This window comes from Carassius carassius, chromosome 13, assembly GCF_963082965.1.
Source record: "Carassius carassius chromosome 13, fCarCar2.1, whole genome shotgun sequence".
Taxonomy (NCBI): domain Eukaryota; kingdom Metazoa; phylum Chordata; class Actinopteri; order Cypriniformes; family Cyprinidae; genus Carassius; species Carassius carassius.
Window position 1 is genome coordinate 27,413,533 of NC_081767.1, and position 13,543 is coordinate 27,427,075.

Here is a 13,543-nt window from a genome sequence, read left to right on the forward strand (position 1 = left end):
GGGGTATAAAGTCTCGGTGCTCTTTGGTTGTGGGATAATAAATCTCTGAAGACAAGAACTCCAAGGCACTCGAATATCTCAGTGAAAAAATTAAAAAAGCCTTTATTACATTCTTGGCTTGCTTTTTTAAAAAATGGTGAGAGGTACACCTACGCGTTGCGGGTACATGCCTTCATCAGGGTGTGTATTACAAACAATGTCTCAGTTCATTTAACAGCAGCTAATTAATCAAATTAGAAACACCTGGTCACTCTGTGTAAAGCAACTCAAAGAGAGAGGTAAAAAAAAAAAAGGAAATTCAAATTGCATCTCTTACACAAAAGTCATAAAGTGTGAAACTATCATTATAAATATAATGCATGAGAGAGAGAAAAAAAAAATTAATTAAAAAAAAAAATAAATAAAAAAAAAAATAATAATAATATCAAAACATCTCACACAAAAGTAATAAATCATGAAATTATCAGCATAAATATAATGCATGAGACAAAAAAAAAAAAGGAAGGAATTCCTAATTACATCTCTTACACAAAAGTCAAAGTGTGAAACTATCATTATAAATATAATGCATGAGAGAGAAAAAAAAACACATCTCACACAAAAGTAATAAATCATGAAATTATTATCATAAATATAATGCATGAGAGACAAAAGAAAAGAAAGAAAAAAAAATTCATTTCAGAAATGGTACAAAGTCTAACTCTCCGTTTAAGCCTGGAAATGTAGTTGCTTTCAATGTATAAATCCAGAAAGACTCTCTCTGTAACAACCTATTAGTCCTATCTCCTCCCCTGATTTATTTCGGGATATGTTCAATGCCAGTAATTTGTAATGTACTTGGATTACCATGATTCACATCTCTATAGTGTAAGGCCATAGGGTATAATGGGTTGCAAACTCTAATCGCATTTTTATGCTCTGCTAATCTGGTCTTTAATTTTCTTGTAGTCATCCCTATATAGAAACAACCACATGGACACTCCAATTTATACACCACGAATGAGGTATTACAATTAATAAATGATCTTATTTTAAATTCATAACCAGAGGTTACATCTCTAAACACACTAAACCATATTATCACAATGATTGCAATTACCACATCTGTAATTTCCTACACTTAAGCCTAACCAGGTATTTGATTTCTTAGCTGGAAGATGACTTCTCACAAGTTTATCTTTGATTGTAGGTGCTTTTCGAAACGCAATGGAAGGAGATTCAGGCATGACTTCCCTTAGATAAGGGTCACTCATAACTATTTCCCAATTACTTTTTATAATTTTCTTAATTCTGTTAGCCTCTGTGCTATATTGTGTCACAAAATAAACTGAATTGTCTGACTCTTGTGATTCTTGTTTTTTTTTGTAATAGCTCATCTCTACTCATATTTTTTACTTTGGTATATGCTTTATTAATCACCCTATCTTTATACCCTCGTTCCTTAAATCTTTGAGTCATATCTTGTGCCTTAATGTTAAAATCATCTTCCTTATCACATATTCTTTTTAACCTCTGAAACTGTCCCACTGGAATATTCTCAGTCATCCATAAGGGATGGAAACTGTCTGCTCTTAATATAGTATTTCTATCAGTTTCTTTTCTGAAAATAGTAGTATGTAACATTCCATCACTTTCTTTAAAAATGTTGATATCTAAAAAATGAATCTCAGTGTTAGAATACTCTAGACTCAACTTCAAATTAGCGTTGGTGTTATTTAGGTATGTATGAAAAGACAGCAAATCAGCCTCTGAACCATTCCATAGCAATATAATGTCATCTATATATCTTCCCCACCACTCAACATACTTCAAATAAGGATTTAAGTCAGAGAATACAAATCTCTTTTCCCAAAGTCCCAAATACAAATTCGCATAATTTGGGGCAAAACAGGCACCCATAGCTGTACCTTTAATTTGTTTATAGAATTCATTTTGAAACAAAAAGATGTTGTTATTCAATGTCCATTCTGCTAACTGTACAATAAAACAAGCAGGTGTCCTCTCAGTAGTTGATCTCGCATCCAGATAGAATGTTAGTGCTTCCAATCCATCTAAATGGTCTATGTTAGTATAAAGTGACTCTACATCCATAGTGACCGATATAGATGATTCTGTTGTTTTCAATTTTTTAATGTTATTCAATACCTGGGTAGTATCCTGAATATTGATTAGTGTCATCAATATTTGTACTTTTTTTCTTTTCTTTTTTTTAAGTTAGCTAAAAGTGAAGTGTCAACTTTTACAAGTAAACTAGGACAGCGGTCTCAACAATGCTGTGCAAAAGTTTGGGGTTAGTAGCTTTTGTTTGTTTTTTAAATACAGTTAAAAACGTTAATATTGTGAAATACTATTATTAATATTATTAATATTAATATTATTTAAAACAACTGTTTTCTATTTTAATAAATTTTCAAATGAAATTAATTCCTGTGTTGGCAAAGCTGAATTTTCAGCAATCATCACTGCAAGCTTCACATGTCACATGATCCTTCAGAAATCATTCTAATATGCTGATTTGATGCTCAAGCAACATTTCTAATTAATGTTGATGCTCATAATGGATGTGCTGCTAATTATTTTATTGATTGATTTATTTTTATTTAGTTTGTTTTGGGGGGGGGGGGGGGGGGGTTGCAATACTTTTGTCAAACTTTTAAAATGAGTTTGAAGTTCAAAAAGAACATTTATTTTAAATATTTAGTAACATTATAAACAAAGTTAATGTAACTCTTGATCAATATAATCCATTTTTGCTGAATAAATACAAATCTTGAACTCAAACTTTGAACTTTTGAGCAACACACATAAGGACTACTATAAGTCACAAAACTTTTTTTAAAGATACTTTTTTTCCCCCCTCTGCAATTTAGCAGTCAACCTGATGAAGTCAAGGGCAGGACGCTACTGCAAAAACTGAAACGAGCCATCATGTTCACACCACCAACTTGCAACACACATTAGCCGAGTGTCTGACAGGCCAGCTGACAGCTGCATTATTGATGACGCACACGTTTTGTAGAATAACTGCCTAACTGGAGTCCCACATTCAGTACGGCAGTCGGCTTTCCTTCACTGAGCCGCTTGCTCACTGGCTGCCAAAGAAACACGAATCATTACAGCCATTAACCGCCTTGATGCATGGGGTGAAGCAAAAACATATTTTATTTTCGATTAGGGACATTCGGTTATATACGCGCAACAGTCTAATATGACTTAAATAAACCAGCAGTTTTGGAGTTCTTTAACTGAACTTCTACATACTTACTGACAGTATGCAAGTGGGGAAACAGAACGCAGTAGATAACAGAGCTAATATCTCACTCACATGGTAGTATGCGATGGCCTCTCGATCCAGGGCTCGGCTAACTGCCACATCTCCCGTCAGTTGGTTGATGCTGAACACACCCTTAGGGTCTTGGTCTGCTCCCCTTCCCGTCAGACGGAAGATGTGGTCTTCCTTCATGTCAGATGAGATCACCTATATCACAGGACAGTACCAACAACCATATTAATGTTAACGTTATTGAACACGTACATGGTACAGGTACAAAACACTAAAACTAAGATTTAAACAAATGCACACTCAGTTGGTGTGTAGATTTTTAGATTCGTTCAAGTTTATCAGCAGAACTCACATGTGACTGGATAAATGCAGCAAAGTCCATTATGTTTCATCAGAGTGTTGCAAGATAGAAGCAAAGAAAACAAGAAAAGTTAATTACACACAGCCACAGACAAACAGTTACGTGTAAATACACACATGCTAAATATACACTTGTTTGCTTGATCTCATATTTAAAATCTAAATTAAATTATATAACACCACTCTCCAGATGATTATTAACTCTGTGTTTTAATATACTAGCAGCTGAAACTTGAAAATGAGAACCATTTGTATATTAAAACATCTTTCAATTGCTAGTGTGACCAGTGCTACCACCTGCAGTTCATTTGGCTTTTGTGTATAGCATATTTTTGTGCAAATTAGATTTCCACAACTTCCCGCGCTGATGAAAGCTCAGTTATTAACTAATGGCTTTAAATACAAGTGAACAATAGCCTCTTATGAACCCCTACTTTTTGTGTAAAAGAGCCTTTCTAAAACTTGTTTTCATCAAGAGCAATAAACCCTATTGCATGTATCGGATCACAGAGGCTGCCCACCTTGAACCTACCCATTCTTTGTAATTAAGCTTAAGATGAAATATCCCATTTAGAAAATGAATCCAAGCAAAGTAATTGTCCATACGAAAAGCCCCTGTTAGCTTTATTTATCTTCCCCACGCAGACCCTTTCTGCCAGATCATACACTAATACTGTTTTTCTCCTTTATAATTACAGGCTCTGTTAACCCAGGGAACATTATTATTCGTAGAAATGCAATGCAATTCTGAGTGGTTAAGCTAAGACTCAGGCTTGACCGGAGGGGGCCTTAAAATCCTGGTGTATTCCTATGGCCGGCAAACAGATGTAAAAATACAGAATTTTATAGCACAATGAGAGCTGTCTTGTTTAGTGGACGGGTAGTTAATATGTAACGTGAACTAATGCATATCGAGAAAACAACAAATCAAGAAATCATGCTGACAGAAGCACAAGCACCCACATAGAGTACTGTATACACCAGAGCCGTAACCACCATAGATATTGAGGGGGACAAGTACCCCCCAATAATTAAAAGTGGCCAAACTGCCCCCCCCCCAATATTTAAAAATGATTGCACTGATCTGCTGCACTCCATTAAACAGCACTCTTGATAGGATAACAAAAACCTTTATAAGTTATATTTTCTCTGCGGTCTAACAGCGCTCGTCAATGTCACAATAACTAAGATGGCCAATCAAACCAAAGTAGGGGGGGTTTACCATTCACAGAAGCAGACAGCAATTTCCAGCGCAGAAGCGTCAGTTTAACGTTGAAACAAGACAGGGATGTAACATATGGAAGTTGCAATTCATTGAATATTAGTACACTTTTTTTTTAATATGGCCATTTTTAGAGAGCGAGAGATGAAAGTTGCGTGTGTGAATTACCTGCATCCGTGCATCTCTTTCTACAAAAAAATAAGCTGTGAGTTTAGTTACTTTAGTTTAGTTACTATAAACAGTGATTTTATTTCAACTTTGTTGAGTAATATAATGTTTTGATCCAGTATCAAAGCTATTTTATTATTGGCAAAAGTCGCAGGGCAACATGCCATAGACAAGTTTCTGTGCCCTCATTTGTGTGTGTATGCATCAAGTGGCACATTAATATAGCTTTATATATTAATATAGCTTTATATATATACATACACACTGCTGTTCAAAATCAGTTAGATATTTAATGATTTTTTAGTCTCTTATGCTCTTCAAGGCTGTATTTATTTGATCAAAAATACAGAAAAAAACAACAACAAGTAATTGGTTTCCTATGTGAATATAGGCTGTTTTCAAATATAATTTATTTCTGTAATGCAGCGCTGAATTTTCAGTATCATTACTCCAGACTTCAGTGTCATAAGATCCTTCAGAAATCATCCTAAATAATATGCTGATTTATTAACATTGAAGATGTTGTGCATCTTAATATTTTTGGGAACCTGTGATACTTTTTTTTTTTTTTTAATTTTGACGACTAAAAGAAAAAAAAAGAATAGCATTTATTCAAAATAATAATATTTTCTAACAATATACATATTTACTGTCACTTTTTATCCATTTAACATTCTTATTCTTTAATTCTTGCTGAATAAAAGTATTATTATTATTATTATTATTTATTTAATTTTTTTATTTAAAAGAAGAAACGATTTACTGACCCCAGACTTTCGAATAGTAGTGTAGGCTATATTATAACACAACATTTCTTTTTTGAATAAACACAGTTTATAACACTGTTGTCTTCAAAAAATAAATACTGTTGTCTATTTAACTTTTTATTTATTAATGAATCCTGAAAAAAGTCATCACAAGCCCACTGTTATTTTAAATTGCATTAATATTTCACTAAATGTTTATTTTTTTTTATGATTTATTAAATTTTTTTATTTGGCCTTGATGGAAAAAATATATATAAGGCCTTAGTATACACTCACATTGTCTCTGTTGTTTCATGTAAAGCTAGAAAGTATTGCTAGAATATAAACCTAAATCATACAGTTATTGGCTTTCTTTTTTACTTTTGCAACTTTTATATATATTGTATATAGATAGATAGATAGATATAGCCGATAATTTCTCTTTCTGAAGTATGCTATAAGATGCTTGCGGCTAACATATTCAGCCTAGCATAATTTCTTTCCTTTCCATAATAACCTTTTCATGAGAGCACATAACACATTTGTGCATTTTAACATAAAAATAGAAACCTTCGTGAAATAATTTTCATTAAAAAAAAAACATCCCCAAAACAATGATGTCACATTTTGCACAGTTCTTTAACAGATTGGTCTCCAACCTGTATTAGCTGCACACAGAGGCTAAACACGTACACATATGGCACCTGCACTGCAATCTCCTTAAATGATTCATTATATATCCATGTATAATTGCATATAAACAATGGAACATAAGCCATTTGACAATAAATAATTAATTGTTTACATAAAAGTCAGGAAGGGAGCTGACAAAAAAAAAGTCTTAGTCTTCCAGGCTTAAAAAACTTCCAGGGCTACAGTTTCTTCCAAAAAGCCCAAGGCAGTAAGGCCAGCAAAGTACTTTCCTATAGAGCAGGTATACCTGTGATTCAATCATGATTGAATCCCAACACAGGTCATCTGAACTCTTCTGCCCATCGCAAGAGAGCCAAAAGACACCCAGACAAACTACAGTGTCACCTGTTTACAGAAGTCCCATGCCACAAAAGTCCATCAAGCTCAGTTCTTCCTCCTCTTGTTGTGTCTGTTTTCCTCCCACACTGTTTTCGGCCTTGTATGTCTGGGTATGTCTTGTGAGAGGTTGCTATGGAGCTTGTTTTTTGTTCTGCTGTATGCTGCACACAGCTGAGATATTGATCCAATAAAACAACTTTTCTCTCTGTTCTTCAGAGTTGCTTTATTAAAGGTGCAATGGTCTCCTTCAGCGCGAAAGAGAATAAGAAACAAACACAACAAAAGGAGGCACAGCTCCAGAGAAGTGATGACACATGCGACGAAATGGATGGAAGAGGGTCAAAATTGGACAGGGGGAAAAGATGGAAAAATAGTGGCTATAAATTGTGGCATTATACTTGAGATTTTACAGTGCTCAGATGCACTTATGCCCTGAAGGAGATTTAGAGGAAAATAGTGATGCAGTGACATAAAAATTCTTGTTTATATCTATAACCCTATAATTATTTTCATAAACGTGACAGAAAGTCAAAAAATTACATGCATTAAAATTCTATATTATTTTGTCTAAACAGATTTAAATAAAAAAAGAAAACCTTAAAATGGGTTGTTTTAAATGCTGTAATATGAATTTAGACATCAAAATTATAATGTACTATACATACAGTATATATATATATATATATATATATATATATATATATATATATATATATATACACACACAAACTGTATATATATATATTGAGATTGGCTGAATTTTTTTTTTTTATTATTATTAACTTTACGAATTAGATGGCAAAAATTGTCATATAAATGTCATTTTAGATGAGCATGAACAATTACATTTCCAATATTTGTAATTTCTATAATAATCTAATAATAATGGCTATTAACCAATATGGTACCAATTTCTGCATCCCTAGTGTTAAAATGTTTACCACACACCACATTGATTAACTGATTGATTTATAAATTTGATTTATAGAAACAAAATATGTATTTGCTTCTGCAATCTCAGAAATTACAAATTGTATCAAGGTATGTTACTCATGTTATCAAGGTAACATTATATGATGGACGATGTTCTAAACATACAAGTTTTTGGAGTAAGATTTTTTTATTCTCTTTTTGAATGAAATTAATACTTTTATTCAGCAAGGATACATAAAATTTACCAAAAGTAACAAAGACTTTAATATATATATATATATATATATATATATATGATATTAAATGAATTAATTGTCACATGTATGATCTGTTTTGGTTTTGTTTTCTTTATCTCCGTTATCCTGCCTAGTTAGTTTCCATGGTTTTTGATTCATTAGCTCCACACCCTTTTCTGTTCTCCCTTACAGCATTTCCATAGTTCCCTGTTGTGACGAGTGGGGCGGGGCCGAGGGATGTGGGAGCGAGGCCGGTGGAGTGATTGGAGATGAACTACACCTGTTCGACCCGCCGGTCTCGAGGCCCACGGAGGAGATGGAAGGATATAAAACTGGAGCGACGACAGTGAAGGACGAGAGAGGACCAGGCCTGGGCTTTTAGTTGTGTTTTGGTTTTTATTTTGTGCGCATCTGTCGTCCGTGAGGGGCTGGTGCGCTGTTTTGTGTTTATTTTGAATTATTAAAGCTTCGTTTGATTGTCCGCCGGTTCCCGCCTCCTTCTTCCCGAAGATTATGGAGTTTTTATCATTACACCTGTGTGCTGTTATTTGTATTTGGACATTTTGATTATGCTTTGTGTTCTTTCTCCAGCGGGCTTGTTATTAAATACCCTTTCTCCTACTCCTTTGTCGAGTGCTTGTTTTAGACAGCAGCAACATGTAGCAGACCCTCAAGTGAGTAAATATAGTGACATTTTTCTTTCTTTTTTGTTTTGTTTCTCCCCTCTCCCAGAATTGATACCCCAGCTGTTCAAGTCAGAAATGGGGGCAAAAACAAAAGTGTTGCTTTTATAATTTTTGTGTATAATAAATTGTGTTCTTATGAAATTTCATTTTAAATAAACATTATTACCGTTTTCACAAAATATTAAGCAGTTTTCAATGGGATAAAATCAGCTATTAGAATGATTTCTGAAGGATCATCTGACAATATAGACTGGTGTAATGGCTAAAAAATATGAATATGAGATATACTCAAAAAGAAAATTTTGATCGAATAAATGCAGTTTAAAGGGTTAGTTCGCCCAATTTGCAAAATTATGTCATTAATAACTTACCCTCACGTTGTTCCAAACCCGTAAGACCTCCGTTTATTTTTAGAACACAGTTTAAGATATTTTAGATTTAGTCCGAGAGCTCTTAGTCCCTCCATTGAAACTGTGTGCACGGTATACTGTCCATGTCCAGAAAGGTAAGAAAAACATCATAAAAGTAGTCCATGTGACATCAGCAGTTTGTCATATACGGTTCGCGAACGAATCATTCGATGTAACCGGATCTTTTTGAAACAGTTCACCAAATCGAACTGAATCGTTTTAAACGGTTCGCGTCTCCAATACGCATTAATCCGCAAATGACTTAAAGGATCACTTCACCCATTTGCATTTAGCTTTGTATTGTTAGAAACCCAGTCATATATTATAATGATCATGGATTTTTCCTTTGTTTTTCCCTGAGATGGGAGAAATAAGGATTTGTTTTACTTCCTGCTTATTATGACGTAAAAAATCGTCATTTTGCGTCATAATAAGCAGGAAGTCAAAATTCATTGAAAAGTGTAGAGACTACAGACACTAGCTTATTATTATTCCAGGGGGTGGGACCCACTCACCCTACAGACCTATTACAGATCACTGGGTGGGACTAAACTTACAGAAACGAAAATGAAAATCCGCCATCTTGTTTGGAAGCTATGTAGCTAAGCTAACAAGCGCTTATGGAGTCAGATTTACGAGAATGGCTGGAGGAACAACTCATGATATGGAAGAAGAGGATTTTCAAAGTCTGTTGCTCGAAACAGATGTTTGTGGCTATCTATACGAGCCACAATATAGCGCAGAGGAGGAACAGGAGGCGGCGGCTGCAGCCGAGGCCGGAGACCTGCTGGTCGCGTCCGAGGAGCCCGGGCGTGCTCGAGCTGGTGCGGACTGGTGGTGCCTGTGCTCTTGTTGTGCGCCTACGGACACAGAGCTCGAGTCCGTCTGCTGAAAGAATTTGAAAGATGCCAATTTCTCCTCGAAGAAATGTCTGAGGCAGACAAGGACACGGATGTTTGCGTTGTGAACCATCCTAGTTTAGTCCCGCATATGGACAGAGGCGTCCTGGAGACATATTTCAGAATTCCGAAGGTAAACTGGAAACGCCAGCCGAAGCCTGCAGGGACAAATGGACGTCTAACTGTAAAATAAGTGTTTCAATTTAATTTATTATTCATTTCGTGAAATGTATACAATTTCTTCAAGCATTATTATCACGAAATGATTCCCGGTTAATAAGTTACGTAACGTCAACTGTAAACTGTTTGTGCAGTACCTTTTTTAATGCACAAAAAGCTTACTGTGGCATTGTTTACTACTGTGGCACGTAAATACCATACATCGCTAACTGTGTCCTCAATGTCTTGTAGACAATATCGCCTAAGAGCGGTGTTCTGGATTATTGGGAGTGGCTTGTGGAGCTGTGCAAATGTGTTGCATTGTGGGAGTTGTGGTTTTTTCATACAAATGAGCCCTAAAGTTACTTTCTGTAATAACTCCGTCAAAAAGGCACCAAATTCGAAAGTTTTAATAGATTTTGACTACATATATGACCCACTTTCAATGAAGATCAATGTTCCCACGGGTGAAATGCTCCTTTAAGCTGTTAACTTTTTTAATGTGGCTGACACTTCCTCTGAGTTCAAACAAACCAATATCCCGGAGTAATTAATTTACTCAAACAGTACAGTGACTGAACTGCTGTGAAGAGAGAGATGAACACCGAGCCGAGCCAGATAATGACTCGTTCACGAGTCAAGAACCGTTTCTGTCAGACATGTCCGATTCGAGAACCGAGGAGCTGATGATACTGCGCATGTGTCATTCAGCGTGAAGCAAACCGACACACAGAGCGTCTGAACCGAACTGATTCTTTTGGTGATTGATTCTGAACTGATTCTGTGCTAATGTTATGAGCCCAGGTAAACCGAAGGCTTGCAGTCATCGCCAATGATACCAATACGTCGAGCGCAAAAGAACCGGTGAACCATTTTCTTCAACCGGTTTATTGAATCGAACTGTCCGAAAGAACTACTGGTTATCCGAAAACCGATGCAACCGGTTCTTGACTCGTGAACGAGTCATTATCTGGCTCGGCTCGGTGTTCATCTCTCTCTTCACGGCAGTTGAGTCAGTGTCAGGCACGTGCAGAGGGAGGGGGGGGCGTTGGGTGCTTGAGCACCTGCCCCTTTGCCTCTTGGTGCCCAAAGTGCCCTTTTGTCAAAGCAGTTCCCTTTAATTGTTTTTTCACGAGTTCACATCTACGTAAATTTAATACAGTAAGGTTATGCGTATTTGGCGTGCTGTCCGGGTGGAGGGCTCTGAGCTCGGGATGTGGTCCGAACCCAGAGTACTCCCCCCGGTTGTGGTAAGAGTAGATGGATCTATAAGTGAGGAGAAATGGGGTGGAGGAGGGATGCTGAAAACTGTCAATGAACAGAGATAGGTTCTGCTGTTATTTATACCTTGTCATGAGTTGATTACTGATTGGTCTCCACTTGTGTTAATCAGGTTAATGAACTGCGACTGCTCCTCCCGAACTTTGTTATAAAACATCATGTAATAACATGCCCTTTTGTGAATGCCCCATGCCCAATCTAAATATTAGTAAAAATTTATGGATAATAATTTAGCCGTGAATAAAATGACCCACATGATGACCTTTCACCTGACGACAATGACCTCATCCGACCGGGACGATTCCTCACGCCGCATCGTAAGTGGTAAGCTGGTAAGTGGTGTTTCAGTCTCAACGAAGTGATTTTGAGGTTTACTTACAAGAACGTGCCTTAAAAATTATCATCACATCACTGGTAAGGCTTATTCCATGTGCCCCTTTTATACTTTGAGCACCTGCCCCTCCAAAGGTCTCTGCACGGCCCTGGTCAGTGTACTGTTTGAGTACATGAATTACTCCGGGATATTGGTTTGTTTTTAACTCAGAGGGAGTGTCAGCCACATTAAACAAGTTAACAGCTTAAGTCATTTGTGGATTAATGCGTATTGGAGACGCGAACCATTTAAAACGATTCAGTTCGATTTGGTGAACAGGTTCAAAAAGATCCGGTTACATCGAATGATTCGTTCACGAACCGGATATGACAAACTGCTTTGTTTTGAACTCTCTCTCACAACAGACACGGAAGAGAAGCCAATGCTGAATAAAGTCGTAGTATTTGCTATTTTTGGACCAAAATGTATTTTCGATGCATCAAAAAATTCTAACTGACCCTCTAATGTCACATGGACTACTTTGATGATGTTTTTCTTACCTTTCTGGACATGAACAGTAGACCGTACACACAGTTTCAATGGAGGGACTGAGAACTCTCAGACTAAATCTAAAATATCTTAAACTGTGTTCCGAAGATAAATGGTTTTTCTTACAGGTTTGGAACGACATGAGGGTGAGTTATTAATAACATAATTTTCATTTTTGGGTGAACTAACCCTTTAACTGAGCATTATTTTTCTCTTAAAAGTTTAAAAAGTAAAAATCTTTTACCATATTACAAAAAAAAAAAAAAATCGTACAAAATCTTGTTCAAGTGGCCTTTTTGATGCCTACTTTCAAAAATAACTCACCCAATGTTTGGCATGACTGTAGCAGTCAGACTTTAAGAAGAATACAAAGAACTGCTGGAAAGTGATGAGACAAGTTTAGAATGATCATGGCTACGGGTGGAGCAATAGAGGTCTTGGAAAATGGATTGCAGCCGCTCCCTCGCTGTTTATGGTGTGCTCACAGGTGGTGTATTATTTGAATGTACAAACAAACACATGTACACTAACGTAAACAAGCCTACACAGCCTCCCCTGGCTTTCTTCTCAGTCATTAGATGTCAGCGAACAGCCCTGGGGGAGACGCTCTCCTATTTCTATCAGCTCTCATTAGGAGCAGGGAGGACATGAAAGATCAGCCGTTTCTTGCCACTGTCTGTATATGACAGGAAGGAGGGACCTGACTCAAACTTCTCCGACAATACAGGATACTGGAGGGGAGGAGAGGCTATGTCCTCACTTTCATATTCTTTCACTCTTTCTTTCTACGGCTGTACGAGCAGCACAGTGGTGTATAATCTCCCTTGATTTACGGATGCTTGACTTTGAATGGAAACTGATGTCAACTGAGGCTGTGTATTAGACACAGAGTACTTAACTTTACCTTTAAAAAGCAATCCAAAAAGCAGGAATTAAGTGGTGCTTGCTATAGAGAGCATTACTCTTACTATTGCTTAAATTTTGGGTTATGGATCTGAACAAACTTAACTTAAAAATTTTTAAATCATAAAATGTCCCATATAGCTTGTGCTTTGGATATCCCGGATACTTTAGACCCTCTTCAGTTTGCTTATCGCCCCAATAGATCCACTGAATATGCCATTTCTCACATACTGCACTCTTCTCTCACGCACATTGACAGCATCAATGGAAACTATGTAAGGCTGCTATTTATCGACTATAGCTCAACTTTCAGTACTATAGTCCCCATGCAGCTTGCTTTCTTAACTCATAGACCTTGGTCTA

At 36.4% G+C, this 13,543-nt stretch overlaps 1 protein-coding gene across 1 annotated transcript in view; it reads right to left on the minus strand.

Moving 5' to 3' along the window:
* cdh13 (cadherin 13, H-cadherin (heart)) overlaps positions 1-13,543 on the minus strand; it is a 353,836-nt gene that overhangs the window by 169,219 nt on the left and 171,074 nt on the right. The window contains exon 5 of the mRNA XM_059565191.1: positions 3,326-3,478. Within this exon, the coding sequence (XP_059421174.1) occupies positions 3,326-3,478 (153 nt within the window). The remainder of the gene's footprint in view (positions 1-3,325; positions 3,479-13,543) is intronic.